Raw genomic sequence first — 23,716 nt, 5'->3', positions numbered from 1 at the left:
TGCATTTTCCGAGTGGTTACGGAAAACAAGACTTGGAGAAAGGGTTATTAAACAGTTTTTAAATTAGAAGGAATCAGTTTCAATTGAGACATAATTTATTATAACAAATAATTTAAAGAAAAACATATATAATAACAACTAACAAACCGATTCCTGGGTGAAATTGCCTCGCAATCACGGTTTAATGTCGGAAGGCGAAAATTAGCTATTCTTCCACAACTCATTTAATTTATAATAATTTGATTTAAATTTGAAGTTTTCATTTAGTCTCAAAATCGAAAGTAGAAATCAATTACCAAACAAATATTAATAAGTACATGCACAGATGATCTAATAGGAGTCGGGGCCATTCCTAAGTGGGTGACCAATACTCACCTTGTCGTCTGATCGAAAATGGCAAATAAAAAAAAAGAGTTATAAATTTAGAATCAGGGAATATTAACCACACACTCACAATGCTCCCGTTTCCTTATACAAACCACAATACACTATACACTTTTAACTTCTCATCTTCCCGACACAATTTCGAAACAATTTCACTCTCAAAATTATAACATGTTGACTGTTCTTATTACCTTGCGAAACTACAAGGTTCGATAGGTCCATTTATCAAAAGTAAGTTTATAGATGGCAGCACATTAACTATTCGTAGCAATGTTCAATGTTTCCAACTCTAATAATCACAATCTCGTTTGAGTTTTTTTTATGCTTCACAGTTCATTTGAAAGAAAACAGAAAAATAATTTCCATATAAATCAATGGGCTATAAAATAAACGTGGTGTAGGTAATTAACACCATAAATCTTCAATATGAATAGAATTGGCATATACATATGTTGCGAGGTTCTGAGCTTTATACAGGTACTTATAACGCATAAACATATTTTGAAACTTGAGCATATTCGAAACTAAAATAATGGAATAAGTCTAAGGCCATACTATGCTTTCTATCCAATCAACATAATCAGAAACTTTCATGTAAATTCCTGGGATCCTTGTAGCACACAGAACTCCACTTGATATTACCCCTAAAATTCCGTATTGATTACATGTGTCGCCATCAGGCAAGACGTATTGTAGTGGACCTCCAGAATCTCCCTATAAGAAATAAAAATATAATTATTTCGGTGTGTCTCAAACAATAATGTATTCATAATAAAACTATGTATTCATGATAAAAACTATGTACTCATGATAAAACTATATACTCATGATAATGTATAATGTTATTGTATTCGACAACTGTTTTGCATATAATGAAATTATGTGCAAAAGCTATAGATTTTTTGATGGAAGAATAGGTTATTAGATAAAATATTAGAAAAGATCATTTGTGTTAAACTATGTGATACTGTGATTCACGAAAGTGAATCCGTATCTAATTGATATGGATTAGTAATTACACTCAATATAGGTCAAAGCTTTTCAATCGATTTTCCTATTAATTAAGAGTAACTGGTTAATATTAATTCTGAGTAACTGGTAATTATGACTGGTTAATATTAATACACAATTAATTAGATAAGTATCTATAGATCAATTGCTGAAGATGAGTGTAAATAGTACCAACATCCCAGTTGCTGTTAAATAAGCAGTGTATGTGTGTGTGTGGGGGGAAATACTGTGCAGAATATGTCAGAATCAAGAAATGTAAAATCATGATTCTATAGGATTGTTGACATGTGAATGAACCTTCGAAACAAGTTAGTTTACAATGGATGCAGTATCCAAGCACTGTAAACACGGAACGGTAGAGCAACAAACGCGAAGGTAGTCAAACTTTTACAAACAAGAAGAGAGAACATTCGAGTGTGAAAAATAAGATTGCTTAAACACAAGAAAATAGCATAGATACGAATATAAGAGATTTGTACAAAGACACAAGAGGACTCAGGAAAGAGTATCGAGTCCAACTCAATGTGTTTCTGGATAGAAACGGAAACGACTTAGATGATTCCGTAAGTATTTTCTAGATGAATGGAATCAGTGACCGTTTTTCATGTACGCGAGGTAAGAAGTACAAATTTTTTTGATAGATCAAGATTTTTTGTGTCAAATATTCTTTTCAGTAAGCAAATTTTAACAAAGAAATTCTATGTGCGTTAACACCTTACTTTAGGAACATGACATTAACACGTACAGATAGTTTTACTTATCATAGGAGTAAAATGATAAATCGTTTCCGAGTTATTAGTATGTCGAATAGACAGTAGTATTAGTGATTTTATATCACTTAAATATTAATTTTAATCGAAACGATAATAGAAAAAATCGATGAAATCGAAGAAAAAATAAGTACATATGACATGAGACATTTTGCTAAACAGAATTATGATTGTTATATCTGTTATTGGGTGACGAGTCTTGACAATATTACTCAGTCCCCTACATTTAGAACTGTATTGATACATAGGCCAACGTGGATCATGGCGCGGGGCGGGAATTTTTTGCGGGTGTCAAATTTTCGTACAGAAATTTGGCAGCACACATTGATTTTAAAGAAGCGATATTTTCTAGTAGTCCGGGTCGACAAAAGTGTTAAATACATCCCTGCCTACACTTCAATATTACTTTTCAGAGAAACGATAACAGAAGAAACTGTAAAACTTAGAACAAATTCAGGACAAACGAATGAGTGTTTTAGCTTGGTGCGAATGAAATATACGTCGTCCAGGTGAATCATTTCCAAAGGAAAAAACTACAATACATAGTTAATCCAAATAGTCGCTGTCTGCAACAACAGATTTGCCATTGCCTAGCTAACAATTGGATTCCAGACAAAAGAATTCTGGGATCTGCTTCATTAAATATCATTCACAACAACCTAATAGTTCTATTGTTTGTGTTGCATTGGAAGGAGTCGCTTTTCAGTACCGAGATAAGATTTATTGCTGAAATAGGATCCAAACCACTATTTTGCTTTGAATACGAGGAAAGCAACTCTAGGGACCGTATCCGGGATCACACGTTCAGAAAGCATTAAGGTTAGCTACTTGGCTACAAAGAGCCTATGGGGGAAAAGGAGGAAGGACAATATATATTCATAGATTCACTTTTCAGACTTATAATTTTCCTCATTAAATATAGATATTAAGATCATTTTGAAACCAATAGCAAATTTTTTACACTTGCTTAATAGTAAGGTAATTAAAATAGGTTATAAAAAATTCAAACTTACCAAACAGGCATCTTTTTTACCCTCAGGGTCTCCAGCGCATATCATGGACTTGTGGATTCCATTGGGTAGAGATTTGCCTATCCGACTCTTGTAAGTTTCATTACATCGATTCAAAGGCACATGCTGCAATTCTACTTTCCTCAAGACATTACTTCTCATACCCACTGTTGAAAGAATTGTGTATTGTATATAAAACCTTAAATAATCTATTTATGTTTGATGTACCATTAAATGTATAAAAATCAACATTTTAAAAATGTAACAGAGATTTCCAAATAGCGTCTTAGAAAAAGAAACTTAATTTTCCATTTTACGTATGTTAAATTGGCTGACGAAGGGAACTTCATATATATTGTCAAAGTTTTACAAATGTAATTTTGAAGTTTATTCATGACTGACTGACGTCAGGTGTATACGTAAGTCAGAATTAAATAATAACATATAATCCAGATACCATTATGAACTGCAAGGCATAATTTTGAAATTCTGCAATGATGTATTAATATTTCTCTACTCACCTACACGAGCTCTTTGATAAGAAATAAATAATTGAGAATAACTTAAAGCAAATTGGAGGTTTTAATATAACCTTTTGAATGTTTTTTTTTAAAGTTAAAACAATGCAGGAAAAAATAAGTTATTTCGTTTTTATTGTACTTACAGAAATATGTCTGTCCCCATCCAGTTGCCAAGAGCTTCTCCCGTGGAATGTTGTTGGAGGTATGAAGACATGCTGGGAATATATTCCTGTTGAAAGTAACTTTTCTGGCCAGTTTTTAGATAGCTATATCGTGATAATTCCTTGGAGGTTTATACATAGGATGTGGAATAACTTGAGAAATACTTATATCTTCTGGGGTAGCACCATCATCATCCACACTCAGATCATATTCACCAACACGAACAACTACAGGTTTCCTCCTTTAAAAATTACAGAGTCAAAATAAGTACATTGTATTGAAAACCACCGAAATAATTTCGTTGAATCATAGGCTAAAAGAACACGTCAATTTAAATTTGGTGAAAGTCGTTTGAAAATATTGAGAAATGTTCTGTTTTACTTAAGAAAAGCTAAAGACTGCAAAACTTAGGCTTAACCTCTGATGATGATGATGATGATGATGATTATTATTATTATTATTATTATTATTATTATTATTATTATTATTATTATTATTATTATTAATAATAATATTAATATTAATATTAATAATAATAAAATCGTTTAGGAAATTTTACTTGAAATTAAATATATTGGATTGAGGATAGATATAAATAACAAAAATTTCTTAACAAAACCAGTGGTAACTCGTAAAATAATAATAATAATAATAATAATAATAATAATAATAATAATAATAATAATAATAATAATAATAATAATAATAATAATAATAATAATAATAATAATAATAACAAGTGAGTTTGGTTTCACAGTATGAAACTACGATTGATTCCAAATTCTGGGAATTTAATACTTAAACTTCAAGTAGTACATCTGTTACTACTTGAATATAGGAATAAGGTCAAAGGCAGAAGTTGATCCTCGGACGCTGAATCCATTTCTAAAACCCATTACTCGCTATCCCTTACCGATTGTGCTCTATGAAAATAAGTTTTGAAACGGAAGTAGTAGTAAATTTCAATCACTTGCGGTTTTGGCACATTGTTGGTGTTGGTGGTGATATGTTCTCTTGAGATGCTCAATCAATTGCAAAAAGACCACTTCTCGCTATATATTACCAGTTTTGCTCTATAGTGACCAACGCTGAAACAGGTTGATTTCTACCACTTCCGGGTCAATATAGTGTTAACGGATGTTATGGAAATCCTGATATGGATTATATTCTCACGACTTTCAATCGATTACAAAAAAAAAAAAAGATTCTCGATATATTTTTCCTTTTTTGTTCTATGGAAATCAGTACTGAAGCCGGAAATACTAGTAAATTTCAACTTCTGATGCGGGAGATAATGACATATTATCTTTGAGACGCTGCATCGATTGCAAAAAAATAGAGTAGAAGATTAACACGGAGAAAATGGCGTCTTTCCTTGAAATGATGAATCCATTTTAAAATAGCTTTTCGATATTTTAAATTGTTTTTGCTCTAAGGAAACAACCATTGAAACAGGAAGTAATAGTAAATTTGAACAACTTCTGCTTTCCGTAGAGTGTTGGGGCAGTTATGATATGTTATCTTGAAACGATGAAATGTTAAAAGAAAAGTCTCTTACTATTTGCTATCATTACGACGAAAAACGTTGAAACCGAAAATGATTAATTTGAACCACTTTCGGTTTAAATAGAGGGTTAACGAAGGAGATTGAACCCATTCTTGGGACAATAAATCGATTGCAGGAAACCCATTTCGATATATTTTACTGTTTTTGTTCTATGGTAATCAGTATTAAAAAATTTGAACCGTGTCCGGTTTTGGTAGCTTATTGCGGATGCAGAAAGTCATGATATGTTGTCTTGAGACTCTCAATTTTTTGCAAAAATGTCTTCTTGCTATTTGTTATTGTTTTTGTTCTACATCGAAAAACAGTTGAAACCGGAAATGGTTAATATGAACCAATTCCGGTTTGAATATAGAGTTGATGGAAGAAACGGAACCATTCTTGGGACACTAAATCGCTTCTAGAAATCTCTTACCGTTTCTGCTCTGATACCTGTCCGCAGGTAGACTGACGGACGACGGACATAGTCATTCTGTAAAACTTCCTACACTTATCCATAGCATAGTTTGGAAGTTTAATATAAGATTTAGGAATTAGATTTCTGGACTTTCGGCATCTATGGCCATGTTAGCCCGTCACATATGAGCAATAACGTCTCTCGGCGATCACACTATCCGAGGAAAGGATTGGGGAAGAAAGGAAGCGGCCTGGGACCTATATGTTAGATACCATCCCGGCATTTGCCTGGTGTGAATCAGGAAAACCTCACTCAGGATGGCTGACCCAAAAGAGCTTTTACACGTTTTCGACCGAGTGTCCCCACCGAGAATTGAACCCAGGACCGCTCGCACCAAAGACAAGATTGGAAGTCTAATAAATATATAAATCAAGTTTCGAACTTTTCATTTAATGTTCGTATATAATAGAAACTCATAGTCAATATATAATTGAAAAGCATAGAAGGAAGAAGGGTAAAGTCGAGTTTTGGTTGACTTTCAACTGACGATGTCAGAGTTAAATTTTGAGCTGCAAAGTATTGTATTCTTTTCTTGGTGGAATAAGCAAGTTCACTTTTGTACTTCTGTAAAATTACTTTATTCATAAGCTACTACTGAACTTGAGTTGTTCCATATTTACTATTTGATGTATAAATATTCAGTAAATGAGAATATATAGTTAAGAGATAAAATATACTGAATTTGAATATATGTCAGATCTTTGAGAACTAATAGAAAAAAGTTTATCAAATACTTGAGAAATACTCTAATTACTATAATTACGATAAACGAAGAAAAAACATAATAATCTTACTCTTTTGAATTAAAAATGCAGTGGGCTGCAGTCAAGACATACTGATCGCTAATTAGTGTACCTCCACAATCCCAGCTTAATGAAGTTCCAGTAGGATATCCAAGAAGAACCTACGTGGGGAAGAAAGGAAAATCCTTACTGTTATTATTGCTTAAAAGCAAAAATGTTTTAAGTATTACAAGTTTTTGTCAAAATTTCATACATTTAGGCCTATTCCAAATACAAAGTTTTACCGTTGTTAGTAAAAAAATATACATATAAGGTAGGTGCAGGTAAATACGCCATGTTAAGGGTATTGGATCTTTTATGGTCTTTATTTTCTTGAAACACAAAGCACAAGGCATGTGCGTTGCAGAGTAGCCTTTTCCGCATGTAGAAAAAAATATGGCAATGATGTGACTCACTTCTATTTTGTACGGCCAAGGTAAAAGTGTTTCAAAGTGGCTTATTTATCAACACGTGCAGGTAATTACGCCACGTCTGATTATGTAGAAACCTGTAATAAATCTTGAACTGCTTACATCGTCTGTATTATAAGAACTCAAATATTACTACATAACATGGCTAAAGAAAAAAAAGTAGAATAACCAAAGTGCAAGATGAAGATAAAAAGATAAAATGTAAAAATGATCATCTCTAAAGTTGAAATGAATTTTCAAACTGAAAAGTTTTAGTCCATAAGAAAATAAACAGTGTTACTGTATTGTGAAAACAAAACAAACAAACAAAAAAAACTGCATCGATATTGCGTGGAACATGTGGGACAAACAAAAACATCTTCGTCTTCTGCAGTCAGTCCTGCACAAGTCCTGGCGTATTTCGCTTCACCATGATTGGTATTGATTTAGTAGACATGGAATCACAAATACTGAAATTACACTTAGAAGACAAAGTGTTCCTAGACGGATACGAAATAAGGTGTAAATCAATTTCTTTGCAAAACATATAAATTGACTCATAACTGGATGGATTTTCGTATGGATTTTCTGTCGTTAATTTTCAGTTTGTTTAGTTGAAGTAGCTTGGAAACTATGGAGCAGAAAAAGGAATTTTCATTTCTACCGATAACTAATCGGATGAGGCCTCTATAAGGGGAAACTAGGGAAATCGTAGTTTTCATAAATTAACACTCCGAATTGGCAACTTTGCCGATGTTTCAGTGCATCAAAAGGTGTGTTAAGGATATGTCTACATTATGCAATTCCTGAAATCAATGAAAAACGAACTTTCAAATTATCATGATAAAACGTTTATGCAGCCGGTAACACTGCTAGAGTCAGAAATGAGTTATCAGCTCTACAGTGGATGCTGGGAGTGTCCCCCGTTTTGATTCAAACACTGGTTCACACGTTTCACCAGGTTGGCAGCAACTTTATGAAGATTAGAAGTGTTAATGTTCTCAATGGCACTGTGAATGTTCGTTTCCAGGTCTTGAATAGTTCGAGAATTATTCTTGTATACCTCTTGCTTTAAATAGCCCCATAGAAATGTATAGCAGTGTTGCCAAGTGCATGTAAGTAAAAATTTTATCATTATAATTTCAAAGTTTGTTTTTAATTGTTTTCAGGACTTGCATAATGTAGACAGATCCTTAAGACACCTTTTGATACACTGAAACATCAGCAGGGTTGCCAATTTAGAGTGTTAATTTATGAAAACTACGATTTCTCTAGTTCCCCTTTATAGAGGCCTCATCCGATTAGTTATCGGTGGAAATGAAAAATTCTTTTTCCGCTCCATTAGCTACTCCAACTAAACAAACTGAAAATTAACGACAGAAAATCCATACGTATGAGTTATGAGTCAATTTACATGTTTTGCAAAAAAAAAAAAAAAAGAAAAAGAAAAAGAAAAAAAAGAAAAAAGAAAAAAGAAAAGAAAAGGAAAAAGAAAATTGATTTACACCTTCGCTTACATCTGGCAACACTATGTGGTTCCTAGTGTACGCCAATCGTTGCTTCCTAGTATAAAAATGTATGCATGAACAAGGCTTCATTTTGGTATAACCATTATTTGTGTATCAGTTCAGGTTCAAAAGTTCTACTATCTCAAACTCCAGGTTTCATTGTATATTGGACACCCTGTATTACTTCAAAACAAATGTCTTTTAAGTGCTTTAGTCACTTAACACCAAAAAATGTAAACATCTGCTAAAATGTGCAAAATACTTCTGTATATTTACACGTTATGAAGTTTTTATAAAGTACATGAAGATGGAAAGTTCGACTTCAAAGCAAATGTATATTAGCTTCCATTTTCTCACCACATTAATTTTGGTTTGCATTAAGTTATGAAGATATCAAGATCCATTCACTTACCATATGCGGAAATTCCCCTACATTTGCACGTTCACCATTCTCAATGTGGAAAGTCACTAACTGTGGACATTTCGAGGCGTACTCTTTGCATGCTTCGGAAAAAACGGAAAATATAACATAGTTAATTTTCTTGTTATAAAGGATCACTTTATCTCTACAGAAGTTACTTGCCGTAAATTAAGAAACTTCCATAAGACATTTTTTCTCTCTTATAATGCTCTAAGTATCATATTGCTCTCTTTCTATCTACTCTATCTACGGTTTTGTCATTTTATCCTCCAATGTTTTGATGATACGTCTTCATATGTTTGTCGTACCAGCAAGTGGGCAGCGGAAGGAACGGCGATAAGAAGCATCACTCCATCAAATTAAGAGTTACCTACAGCTATGTTCAAAATCTATACTATTGTGTTACAATATAAATATGTGAAAGCGACCCACTCATCAACGCCTAGCCATACTACTACTGTTGCTAGAAATGTGATATTGGGCATAAAACTGCTTTTATCACATAAACAAGTAATAAAGGTTTTTTTTTAATAGTTGAAATACGTATCCTAAATGAAGTTCAAATTTTTGACAAGAATAAAATATCTCACGAGTCCTTAAAGTTAAGGAAATGAAATTATAGGCCTAAATTTCTCATTTAAAATAATTGGATAAATATTTCACAGTATTCGAATATTCCTCTCTTAAAGGGGAAAAAAATGACAATTTCTATAAAGCTAAAATTTTTCGTCTCACTGTTGAAAAAAGATGCTTAATATGAGGATTTAATTAAGTTAGAGATATTAATTCGGTGTATAAACATTTAATTAAAAATTAGGGAATACCTGGTTCAGCGTATTCGAAAATTCTATGGGGGAAAAGTAGCGATTTTTACAGTACTCAAACTTCTGGATTTATTCCATTAAACCTAATTCTTTCCATGTGAAGAACATACACTTCTGCTCATATACACAGAAAACGATGTTCTCCATATTTCTTTTGCCTTTAAATCAACCAAATTCACGAATTTGAGGTCTATTATTAAGATACTATGACGGGATTACGATATATCGATATATAATATACTAGCAGCGTTCACCCCGCTTCGCTGCGGTCACCCCGGAACGCAATAAACTTTGTTACTTAGATAATTTTTCCTTTTTCGCTTTCAAGTGATATGATAAAAACCATAGAAGATTGCATTAAATGTTAACATTATATCGCCTGTCATTTATGTTAACCCGCCCCGCTTCGCTGCGGTCACCCCGGAAGTTTTCGCTTTCAAGTGATATGATAAAAACCATAGTAGATTGCAGTAAATGTTAACATTATATCGCCTGTCATTTATGTTAACCCGCCGAGTTACACGGTCATGCGGGTTGCATATAAATACGTTTATTTTTACCTATGATGAACTAACAAAGGATTTGTACGTTATGGACACTTGAATGGTCAATTATCTCAAGACACTGGTAATTAAAAATTAAAGTGATATGATAAAAACCATCTAGGGTCCAAATCCTAATAACCCCCCAAAAATAAAAGAAATTGGTTCAGCCGTATTAGCGTGATGAGGTAACAAAGGATTTGTGCGTTCTCTTTTATATATATAGACGAAATACGAGTGCTCTGTATTTTTATTTGTGTGAGAATTTTGTTCTAAAGTTTTGTAGTGACACTTAAAATTATTGACACATTACAATTTTTAACCTATCTCTATTTATGTTTTGCTTTCTACTAGTGTTAGTTCATTCAACCAGAGTCTATCTTTTTTTTTTTTTTTTTTTAATAAATCAGGTTTAAAAGTATTATACATTGTTCATAAGTAGTCATGAAATAGTGACGATAATCCTGGTTTTAAGATATAAATAACAGAGCAAACCTAACGTGCTAATGGAAAGATAGATCTTTCGTGCTAACGGAGATTAGAGATAAGATAAGAGATATTCATGTATAACTAAATCATAGATAGTACTGTAAATCAATATTGTTACAGGTAAATCTTTTTCAAAAGTTAGAACTAATTTAGTCTACCCTTAACGCTTATCCTCTCGTTGCCATCAACTTCAAGTTTCCTTCCAGGAGTAGACGTTTGCGGTTTTGTCGTGGTGACGTCAAGTGGACAGCAAACGATTTCAGTCCGCCCAGAAAAGCCACATCTTTCAGGTTTTTCCCTGAATAGCAGAAGACGATTTAAAGCATGAGTGCAGTTTGGGAGCAATGTACACACTCCTTCCTCACCAGTAGCTTGGAACAAACACTTGTCATCTTCTATTAGAATAAAAGAAAAAGAAAAGGAAAAATGATAAAATAAGAAACACTTTTGTTTCGTTTAGGATATTTATTTTCCTCATAGTCTCGTTACGATTCAATAACATTAACGGTGTTGATTACCGCGCTATCTTTCTTTTCTCGTCTATTGATTTATATGTGGAATCATTTTTCTGTTTTCTTTGAAACCAACTGGAATTTGATTTTACTGATTACTTGTCTCTTATTTCGTGAAAATTAAATTGTTTATACTGTATAATTTCTACATTTAATAACCAAGTTTAATTTAAGTAATTAATGTAATTTATAATAATGCAAAGTGCCTCACCGGTTTGCCATAAGGACTAGACTGTGTCACGTGATCAGGTCAAAAGTCAAGTTGCTTCCTAAACTGAGTCTGGATATTTCAAATCCAGATGTGAGATACTTCAAACACGTGACTTCCGCGTGGGGTAATCCGAAGAAAATGCACATACTTTATAATTATTATAGATTTTACTCAAACAACTTGACTTTTCACAATGTTCTATCTATATTTACCTTACGTACATCGTTTTTAAGCTCTTCATTATGTCTTTGCAATAAACTTTCAATTAGCCATCTCATTATAGTTTTTCAGATATGTGAATGACTTCATTTCTTAAGAGGACAGACTACTAAATATTTTTCAAAAGCTAACAATTTTTCTTTTGTCCATTGTTCGTAAGTGAAAAGAGATAATGAAATATAACTGACCACAATAATAGATAATGTTATTCTACACCCGAAAATTTGGATCGGAAGAATTTTCAGTGTTGCCATCGATAGAAATTACAGTGTGACCAGAATTTGAATTACTCAAAAAATTAGGTTAAGGCAGCGACTAGAAAAATGAACTCAATGGTAATTGATGACTTATCATGTTGTCTTGGTTCCTTGTTAACTACTTTTTAAATAATATTTGTATTTATTTTGTAATAAACAGAAACTGTAAATTTAGTGACTTTCTTTCATTAATGTAATTAATGACTTAAAATGTAGGCTCTATATAGCCTGTTCTATATTTAAGCTGAATTTCAGCCATCTCCCTCTTGGTTTTTGACACACGAAAGAGATTATTTGTTTTTCATTGATTGTCCATTAACATTTTGAACTGAATTTCATCCATCTCCCCCAAAGTCTGTTTACATCATTGCAACCGGATAGGCCCTTTATTTTGAAAGCTGCAAAGGGTATATAATTAGATCTGAAAAATAAATTAGTAAACTCATATTTCTAAAATCCCAGTTGATTTCGAAGGAAAATGATTTCCAATATAATCAATGGGCTAAAAGCAACGACATACAAGGTGGGCGAAAAGTTCCTTAAATATTAAAGTATGACGAGTTACTATTCTCGCTAATATCCTTATTAATATTATTATTTTTGATGTTTTATTATTCATTATTTAGTTTAATGTTTATTTATAAATCCTTATTATTGTTATTAGGAGCATTTAGTGACTTGTGTATGGGTTAACAAACGTTACAACACAAAGAAGTCAATAACAGATATTATGAGGGACTTTCCTGTGTGTTTTGGAAAACCATCCCTGTCACAACCAACGTTAATCGCATGGGAGAAAGCCCTTGCGACAGGAAATGTTCGTGATGCTACAGAAGATACACACAGGGATGTGCGACGCATCAACTTTTGCATCAAACCTGGAGGGAGTCATACAGATCTTGTAGATTCAAAAAAATGTACTAAAATGTACTAATAATATCACTAAAACTATACTAATACTAATGTAAAGTGACTTCCCACAAAGGTTATACAAAAATATGAATAACAATAATATTAAAGTCCTAATAAGAACAGTCTCCTAATACTTTACTATGTAAAGGGATTTTTCGTTTACTTTGTAGATACTCAATACTGTTAACATTAGCCAAGAGCAGGTTGGTAGATTGATATTATCAGTGAAAACAGAAAAGAAAAACATGCATTATCAATATGTCATAGAAACCGGAACTTAACAGTGAAAACAGTTTGTGAATCAGCAGAGATTTTTATCTATACCTAATTTTTGACACTAGCATCCCAAACTTCTTTGCTTTCTTAATATCATGAACGTACAAATGTGAAAATGAAAATATTGTTTTGTCTTCACCAGTAAGCAATACTTCAGCGAGAATTACAATAGAGAAGATTTTTTTGTAACACGGAAATGAACAATTCTTCCATTGTCAATGATAAAATAAAAATGTAAAAATATTACAATTTGACATAGCTACTAGATAAAGTCATAGCTAATATTAACATAAGATAACAGCTAAACGCATATAATTTACCTTGCATTGTAAAAATCTTTGAACAAACTCTTACTGAATTAAACCAAATATAGAATAATGAATTAACAACGTCGTGTTAGTCTCTATTGTATCATTTTGTAGAAAATGTTCTTTAGTTTTATTTATATAAGAAAAAAATATAAAATTTAAAAGAGATTTCCTCCATGTTAAAATTTGTCAATTTTCCGATGTAATCAATATATATAGTGTGCGTTTATATTGATTGATGCTATTTTGCCTGAATTGTTTCTAATTATACATTTTCTGTACATTGATTTTGCCAACATATTTTGATGCAATTGTTTCCTTCATGTTACGACACTGTAATGGATCTTCTTTTGGAATTATTCATTTGTATCACAGAAATAAAAAATGTTTACTACTACTATGTTAGTACTATTAAACGGAAAAGAATTAGGAAGTGCTACAAGTAGTAAGGAAGAAAAAAACAATACACGTTTCCTTTACAGTATTACCATTACTATTGATTGGAGTTTTAACACCCTTTTTCAACACTGAGGCTATATGAGATTTTGAACTACAGTTTAAGGGAGAATCAAAACCACCGCAATACGTTCAAATTTCAAGGCTTTCTCGCTGGAAGTCGAACCTTGGAATCTGTCAATTTTGCTAAAGGTGCGTGCACTAGCCAACTAGACCAACGGAGAAGGTTACTACTACAACTAATAATAATAATAATAATAATAATAATAATAATAATAATAATAATAATAATAATAATAATAATAATAATAATAATAATCCAGTCCTTAACAGAAGTTTAAGGTCACATATGATAGAAAGCGATTGTGGTCGTAAATAAATGTGAAAAACACATTTTTGGACAGGTTGTTGGACATTTCGGAATGAATGAGTAAAATCGCACATTTTGACGTTTGAATCGTGAAAATTGAAGTGAATCATGAAAATCAAAGTTCATGAGAATATGCCATCTTTATAATTCCGCAATGGTTGAAAAACAGCATTTCTTCATATTTGCGAACGAAATTTTAAAAAAATGGGAAAGGCTAGTGTGTTCACTAGCATTAATACACAAGATATTGAACACATATTGAAGTTGCCCAAGTGTTCACAGCAACTTCAGGGAGCACAATGAACTCTAAGGTATAGCGAAAAAGGTACCTATGCAGTTTGTAATTGTGTTTCGAATTTTTGATCACAAACAAAGGCAAAAATGAGATAAAAGCACTTGTAACAGAGAAGTTACATATACAGCTTCTTTGTTTGTGACCAAAAGTTAGAAATAGGATTACAAGTTATATGGCTGCCTTATTGTTATATCCATAGAATTCATTGAACCCTCTACAATTGCGGCACAAGTCACATGAACAACATTTTTATGTATTCAAATTTTTGTGCGTTTAGACAATATTGAAAATCAATGCAGATCATAATCATTTTCTACCATATTTAATACATAGACTGTCATGTAAGAGATTTGAGGTCATGTACTAATTTCTTTTCATACATCCTGTATTTCCTGTCTAGTAATAGTAGATCAGTCATTCCTTCTCAATCTATATATATAAAAGAGAACGCACAAATCCTTTGTTACCTCATCACGCTAATACGGCTGAACCAATTTCTTTTATTTTTGGGGGGTTATTAGGATTTGGACCCTAGATGGTTTTTATCATATCACTTTAATTTTTAATTACCAGTGTCTTGAGATAATTGACCATTCAAGTGTCCATAACGTACAAATCCTTTGTTAGCTCATCATAGCTAAATCTAACCGTATTTATATGCAACCCACATGACCGTGTCACTCGGCGGGTCAACATAAATGACAGGCGATATAATGTTAACATTCTTCTATGGTTTTTATCATATCACTTGAAAGCGAAAAAGTAAAAATTATCTAAGTAACAAAGTTTATTGCGTTCCAGGGTGACCGCAGCGAAGCGGGGTGAACGCTGCTAGTACTCTATATACTACAGTACAAAAGTGATAAGAATCAAAGCAATTTCTAATACAGTTTTTTGTATAATGATTAGTTTCAGAGTTAGTCATGAAAATTCTGTTGCATGACCATCAGCCTCTCAAGTTTATTATTTAGACAATATAAATTTTATGTTTTACAGTACTTGTAAAGACATTGACATAATTTCTCAAAAGACAACTTCGGTTCGCAGATATTTGAAGCTATTTCGATGTGCTCTCATATCCTTATACCTCCTGTATAGCAAAGGCTATTCTGTGGAGCCACATAATTCTTGGAATTGGTTCAACGTGACAAGGTACTTGAGAAATTATTGGAATGAAGAGGCAGTGATATCTAGCTTAGAAAACCAGAAATAATGCCTTCGAGAGCCAATGCGTTGACCACTTTTTAGCTTTGGCCCGCTATATCTCTTTATATACATCAACATCAGAGCTGAGACTATTAATTTTGATGATTAATGATAAATTCACTATCATAGGATATAACATTACATCGGTATTTAATTAATGAAACAGTATTAGATATTTAGTCCATACAGATTTAATCAAGAGTAAACTATCAATTGTGGATATTTTCAAGATTAATAATTTATGCCATAGTGTAGAATTTTAATGAAACATTTATTTGCGAAATGTGAACAAAAAAACGTGAGCCGTTTCTGAGAAAATCTTCGAAAAGAGCACATCCCAATAATAAACTGCCCATTGCGAATGTTTTCGTTATTAGTGGATTATGTCGTATAGAGGAGTTGTTAATTAAACATTTACTTGTGACATACGAACAAAATCACCTGATTTTTTTCTTCAGAATACCATCTTAAATAATGTCAATCCCAAGATTAAACTACCCCTTCTGAATATTTTTCTTCAGAAAAATAACTTATATCCACCGGGATGATTTCAGAAGTGGCCTAGAAGAATTTCGTCCCAGAATTACAAAAATCCGCTTCACCCTCGGAACTATATAGCTTGTCGTGAGCAATAACTAACTAACTAACTCTACGGCCTATGGAACCCGGAGGTTCAATGCCGCGTTCACAAAAGCTCTCCACTGACTTCTATCCTTAGCCAATTGCATCCAGTTTCTACTTTGTATTCCTATCTCTGCGAGATCCATCTTAATATTGTCCTCCCATCTGCGCCTAGGTCTTCCCTAATGGTCGTTTTCCGATTGGTCTTCCAGTCAAGATTTTGAAAGCGTTTCTACTTTCTTCCATTCTAGCTACATGACCTGCCCACCTAAGCCTCCTAGACTTGACGACCCTAACAATGTTGGGTAAACCGTATAAATTATGTAGTTCCTCGTTATGAAGTTTCCGCCATTCCCCATTCCCGTTCCTCTTGGGTCCGAATATTCGTCTAAGGATCTTGTTCTCAAATACTTTCAGTCTATGTTCTTCCCTCAGAGTAAGCGACCATATTTCGCAACCATACAGAACAACAGGCATGATTATCGTTTTGTATATTTTAAGTTTCAAATTTCTCGACAGAATTCGCGACAACAAGAGATTTTGAACCGAATAATAACACAAATTCCCTGCTTTTAGTCGACATTTAATTTCTTCGTGGATATGATTTTCCTCTGTTAATACTGATCCTAGATATTTGAAACTATCCACTTTATCAAAAGTATTATTTAATATTTTAACGCATCCATAATTTGCTGTATTACGGTCCTGACGCACTTCCTTGTAGTTAGTTTTCTTTGCATTTACATCTAAACTCATGTCCCTGCAAGCGTTTAATAAGATCTCTGCATTTCTTTCTATTGTTCTCCTATCATCCCCTATTAAATTTACATCATCAGCATATGCCATAACCTGGTGAATACCGTTCAACTCTAGGTCCTGGTTGCTATCTCTGATTTTCCTTATAGCGTATTCCAGAACAAAGTTAAATAACAATGGCGACAACGTATCTCCTTGTTTCAGGCCATTTTCGACGTGAAAGCTCGTTCGGTTCGGTTCGGTTGTAAAGTGTTCGGTTCGGTTTGTAGAATGGTTCGGTTCGGTTTAAGAACTGTTGGGCCCTTTTTGAGGACTGTTTTGTTTGGTTTCAGTTCAATATTTGAAATCAACAGAAATGCAGTTTGCATTATTAGCAACCGTCCACCCAGAATTATAATAAGGGTGAATGTTACGTTTTTCGGTATAACTTTATTCAGATTAAAATTATTTCTATGTTACTGAAACAATTTAGGGGTCGTACTTGTGTGGGTACTTTTACTGATGCTTTGGATTTTGGAATAAAACTCTTAATATCAGTTGGAAGACAACTTTACGGCATGGGTGGATTTAGGAGACACCGTGCTAGGGGTGGCAGTTACTTGAAGGGTGGATGCTATTCCTGGAAAATGTAGCTTCCCCTCGAGAAACATTAAATTCATCTTGAAATGACATGGGGGGAGGGCATAATTTACACCTGTATGTGGAATATATCGTGGTGTAATATTATCAGGTAACCAAGAAAATTTATGCTGTTTTTGAGAACAGTTAATTTTGTCGCGTTAGTGTAGTCAAATTGATTCTGATGACGCTACACAGTATGGCGCTAAATTCGTTGTACAAAAACAGAGGGGTGATTCCTGAGAGCAAAACAAAAAAAAAAAAAAAAAAAAAAGTTCCAGTACACATAGGACGAAAAGCGTGTCGTTTACGTGTTATAGGCTGCCGAAAGCATGGAGTTAAATATTGCACAAACTACTGATTGTAGACGTGATGCGGCATGATATCGACAAAATATCCTAACCTGCTCTATCCAAATTTGGAGTTTTCAGATTTGTGCAATGGCGGCATATTGAATTCCCTGATATTTTATGACGTAAATTGAGTGGGCAACAACATGTAAAGGACATTTCACTGCCTGGAAATAATATTACATGGCAGGTCAGTACTCATACACGTAGATAAAAGATGGCGGATGAAGTAAAAATTACTGTGTGTGGTTGCGTACCTCCTCAAAAAGTACTAGTAAATTCGTTGTACAAGAACTCACTGGAAATTTTACTTTTCTAGAATGTAAAAATACGTACGGCACAAGCCGATAAGTAACAGAAAATAAAGAAATTCTGATTGCTGATCTGCTCATATTAATGATATCGCAACGCTTTTGAGAACGCATCTGCCTTTACAACTACAGTAATTGAACAAGAACTACAGACAAATAAAGAACGCGCAATAATAATAATAATAATAATAATAATAATAATAATATACATAACTGTTTTAGCACATTCATTTCGATCAGTACATCACACAAATGCGACTACAGTACGTTTTTTTCAATTAATGTTCTAAACTGACGGGTGTGAAACAAAATATTCCTTCCATTCACGATATTTGTACGTACTGTAACAAGGGCCGATATTTCTGGATCCAAATCGTATAACGGAACTGCATACAGAAGGTAGTTGTAGGGAGCAAGGTACAGAGGGGAGTTTTTGTTTACATGGAAAGAGGATGGTTGTCAGAACGGATACTGCAAAAGGTGTTCAAAGTATCAACCCACCACTTCAATGCAAAGGTTACAGCGGCGTCGAAGGGAAAGACGCTGCGAACGCGTTGAAACACTCCTGGCGTTTCCTGAATGCTCCACGCTGCAGCAACAATTTGAGCAACCAAATCCTCCTCTGATTGCACAGGCGTCGCGCAGATTAGTTGTTTCATATGGCCCCAGGAAAAGAAAACTAAGTGGTTAAGATCGGATGAGCGAGGTGGCCAAGATACCGGTCCTTCTCTGCCGTCCATTTGTTCGGAAAGGATGTGTTTCGACAATTTCGCACCTCCACAACAAATGTGCTGGAGCACCGTTGTGCATAAACCACATGTTTCGATGAACAGCCAGTGGCACAGTCTCTAGTAGTTCAGGCAGAATATCTTTCAAAAATATCCAATACTCCCACCCGGTTAGTCATTGTGGTAGTAGGTACGGTCTGATGAGAATTATCAACGATTCATGTCCACACATTCACAGAACACCGTTCCTGATGGGCACGAGTTGACATTCCATATGGGTTTGCCTCAGACCACAAATGTTGAGTGTGAGTGTTCATCACTCCATCATGGGAAAACATAGCTTTATCTTTGAAGAGAATACGAGACATGAAGCGGGATATATTAGGATGGCGTGTAATGCATGCACCCTTTGGACATGGAAAGAGTACATCTGATTTTCGTGAAGTATGTTCCAAACCTGCCGATGATAGGTGTTAATTTCAGCAGTTACTACCCGTGTGCTGGTGGACGGTTTTCTCTGATCTCAAGCAAGAATTTCCTCCTCAAAAGCCACAGTCCATACGGTTCTGTTTCGTCCAGCATTGGGCCTGTGTGCTTCCAGCAATCCTGTTTCTTGTAATCTTCGATCTACACCTGAAAAAGGTTGCGTGGTGTGGAATTCTAAGATTAGGAAACTGTTGTCTGTACACCGTTGTGCCACACGGCCATTACCGTCCGCTTTCCCGTATGCCAGATCAATGTCTGCCAATTTGAATTGAATTGAATTGAATTTCTCTTTATTTCAGCGGGCGAGGTTCAGCCGGAGGCTGCTCTGCCACCTAACCCTTGTCATCATTACGAAAAAAAAGAAAGAAAGAAAAAGGAAAAAAAAGAAAAAAAAGAAAAGAAAGAAAGAAAGAAAAAACAAATACACAAATAAGATACAAGATACAAATAACAACATAACATGGTACATTCAATAATACTAAGGATAAACAAAACACTCAGTAAATGTAAATGTAAAAAAAAAATAAATAAAAATAAAATAAAATACTGTTAGTCCAATTTCATACCAATTTCAGTCCAATTCCATACTGTAGTAAACCTTTCATGTGTGCCAATGCTTTGTCTCTGATCTCTAAATAATAATGTTTGGAGTGATGATTTAAATGAATTGTATGGTTTGTCAGTGATTGACTTTGGTAGGGAGTTCCAGATTCTTACTGCCGAAATTGAAAATGCCTTCTCTGTTATTTTTCAAGAATGCCGGGACATATTCAGTTTATTACTTCCTCGGGTATTGTAACGGTGAATTTCTGATCTACATGTTAATTTATGATTAAAGTAAGGTGGTGTTTTATGTGAATTTATTTTGTATAGTAAACAACAGTATCGGAGATATCGTCTTCGGGACATGGGTAGGATATTGTTTTCATTAAGTACCGGCAGAATATGCTAAGACTTTCTGTAATTGAGAGAGAAGCGTAAAGAGTAATTCTGTATTTTCTGAATTGCCCTAGTATTTTGAGTGGAGAGAGAGCTACCATATATTGAATCGCAGTAATCGAACAGAGGCAAAATGAGAGTGTTAACCAGATATAGTCTTGTTTCTTGCGACAAATAGCCTTTTAATTTATAAAGCTGTCGTAAGATGCGCTTAGCTTTAATACACTGTTCAGAAATGTGTTTATTCCAGCTAAGCCCTTGGTCTATTATTAAGCCTAGATCTTCTACAATTTCTCACGTGTGTACTCCTTTATTACCTCTGTAATCACACTCGTTGGCCGTATGGTGATGAAATAAAGAGAAATTAAAGTGGGAAATGGTAGATGTTTCCTCGCCATTGTGTTCACTGTCCAGAATCGAAGATAGCGAGATTCCAACTTAGTGCAACTCTTCTGTCAGAGAATGATATTTATGTGTACGATTAGCAAATGTACAAAACCTACATCGTGACGGAGAAGATAACCACACCCAGAGTCGTAGCTACGGAAGGGGGGGGGAGCTGGTAGCAAGAGGGCACCGAACAAGCAATAAGAAGAAAGTGTTGAAAATGAGTAAACGATGTGGTGCCCCGTAAAAGTATTGGCGCCCTATTAAATCAATATTGTTGTCGGTTTGCAAAGAAATAGATTTGTTAAAAACTTCTTGCTCGCTACGCTCGCAATCCAAACGTTTCAGTAAAACTCACAAGAAGATTTTACTTATTATTTACAGAAAGTAATTATATAATGATTTGTTAACGATGTGATATACAAGGTGCCGAGTACTGACTTACATTGTACGTGGCAGGCCCGTGCTGGCCCACCGGGACACCGGGACGTGTCCCGGTGCGCCCTCCGAAACATCACAGTATAAATAAAGGTACAAGTTTTTAGTAATAAATTCTTACAGTTTTATTGGTAAAGAACCCGTAAAAGGTGCAGTGCGCCCTTTACATTAGGCGCCCTTGCGAGTCCACATCAAAGATGAACGATTTTATTTACTCTTCTGTATACCACAGTTCTGTACAATAAATACATACAGTTACTATTGGTAAAGAACCCGTGAAAGGTACAGTGCGCCTTTTACATAAGGAGCCCTACGAAACATCACATTATAGATAAGTGGTTTTAGTTATCCTGTGTACCAGCTTTATATAATAAATTCAAATAGTGATTGTTAATAAAGAAGCTGTGAAGAATACAAGGCGCCCTTTACATGAGATGCCCTGCGAAATATCACATTTTTTAAAATTTTATTCTTCTGTATTTCAGTTTTGTATTATAAATTCATACAGTTGCTATTGGCAGAGAACAGGTAAATAGTACAAAAATATTATAAAGTTATGTAGCTATAAAACGAAACAACGCGATACATCAAGGATAGTTCGGATAGTCAAACGTACGATGCATTCATGAAATACTACACTGACACTAGTCTCTAATTTATGACTTTTACGGCATCGAAGGTTTCACAGTCTCAATATGCATATCAGCAATTACATGGGTTGAATTTGTTAATGATAGATTTTCTTTTACTTCTCTTAAGGGTTGGTGGTGTAATATTATTATTTTAAATGTACCGAACATGCCCAACAGAAAATAAGAATGACAATAAAAAAAAGTTTTTACGAAAGAATAGAATAGGTATTTGATCATCTCCTGCAATACAATATGAAAATTCTGTTAGGCGGTTTGAATGCTAAGGTAGGACGAGAGGGTATTTTCAAACCGATTATAGGGAATAAATGTCTGCATAAGGAAGGTCGTGACAACGGTGTTAGACTCTTGAACTTTGCAGGATCCAGAAACTTTATCATGATGATTACAAAATTCCCACATCGCGACGTTCATAAATATACTTGGACCTCACCAGACGGAAAAACACATAATCAAATCGATCACGTTTTAGTAGATAGAAGAAAACAGTCTAGCACAGCTGATGTTCGGTCGTTCAGAAGAGTTGATTATGATAATAAGAGAGAGACTATCGTTGAATAAAGGAAATATTCAATATCTGAAAACGAAGCGGTTTAATTTAAAGAAATTAGGGGAGAGTCAGGTGAGAGGGGAGCCAGATTGAAGTGTCTAATAGATTCGCGGTTTTAGAAGGTTCGGAGTTCAGGATACTTGGTTGAAATTAGAGAAAACATTAAGATTTCAGCAAAAGAAATATTGGGAAACGCAGAAATACGTAGGAACAAAGCATGGTTCAACCAGGAATGCACTAAAGTAGCAGAGAAGAGAAAACAGAAGAAACAGCGTTGGCTACAAAATCCGAACGAAATAACTACATAAAATTTCACTGTCATCTGGCGGAAAACTTCCAAAACTTTTAGAACAAAGAAACGCGATTCTTGAAAGCTAAAATTAATTAACATGAAGATAATAGTAAAAAATTAAAACATTCCGGACGTTTATAAATGCATCAACGGACTTAAGAAAGGCTATCAATTTCGTACTTATATATTAAAGAAAGCTAAAGGAACAGTTCTCACTGATCAGAATAGCATCTTAAATAGATGGAAAGATTTCTTTGACGATTTACTTAGCACATAGCCAAAAATTAATGTGCGTGGAGAAAGTGAAATGCATACAGCATAACCGTATATTCCAGAACCTAACCAAACATAAATATAAATCGCTATTAAAAAGTTAAAGAAACACGCGTCTCCGGGTGTACACGAAATTCTGGTTGACTTAATTTTAGCTGGGGGGGGGGGTATTGTATAGCAAGATACACAAACTCATTCTCCTTATCTGGAACAAGGAGGAATCACCACAAGAATGAAAAGAATCAATCATTGTTCCAGTTCAGAAGAAAAGCAACAAAACTGATTTAATAATTATTGAGGCATTTCTCTTCTGCCAACAATCAATAAATTTTCTGCACATTATATTAGCAAAATTGACTCCATACACAGATGAAATTATTGGAGATTATCAGAGCGGATGTAGGTAAAATCGATCAACTATCGACTAGATATTTACTATT

The 23,716-nt window shown here is 34.0% G+C and overlaps 1 protein-coding gene across 1 annotated transcript; it reads right to left on the bottom strand.

The window, feature by feature from the left end:
- Positions 1-828: 828 nt before the first annotated feature.
- On the bottom strand, positions 829-13,569 carry LOC145667629 (serine protease Hayan-like). Its single transcript, XM_081735090.1, has 7 exons — positions 13,563-13,569; positions 11,014-11,250; positions 8,992-9,083; positions 6,674-6,783; positions 4,023-4,099; positions 3,179-3,342; positions 829-1,098 (listed from the first exon to the last, which is right to left on the bottom strand). Exons 1-7 carry the CDS (start codon positions 13,567-13,569, stop codon positions 928-930), a joined length of 858 nt encoding a protein of 285 aa, XP_081591216.1. The 3' UTR covers positions 829-927.
- Between the last annotated feature and the right edge of the window lie 10,147 nt (positions 13,570-23,716).

Source organism: Thermobia domestica, chromosome 13 (genome assembly GCF_964235325.1).
Source record: "Thermobia domestica chromosome 13, izTheDome1.hap1.1, whole genome shotgun sequence".
Classification (NCBI taxonomy): Eukaryota; Metazoa; Arthropoda; class Insecta; order Zygentoma; family Lepismatidae; genus Thermobia; species Thermobia domestica.
This window is presented reverse-complemented; position numbering and strand designations above follow the sequence as displayed.

Coding starts and splice junctions, on each gene's coding strand:
- LOC145667629 (XM_081735090.1), bottom strand. Junction 6,784..8,991: donor TAGGGGAATTTCCGCATATG/GTAAGTGAATGG, acceptor TTCCCCACGTAG/GTTCTTCTTGGATATCCTAC. Junction 3,343..4,022: donor TGCTACCCCAGAAGATATAA/GTATTTCTCAAG, acceptor TTCTTTCAACAG/TGGGTATGAGAAGTAATGTC.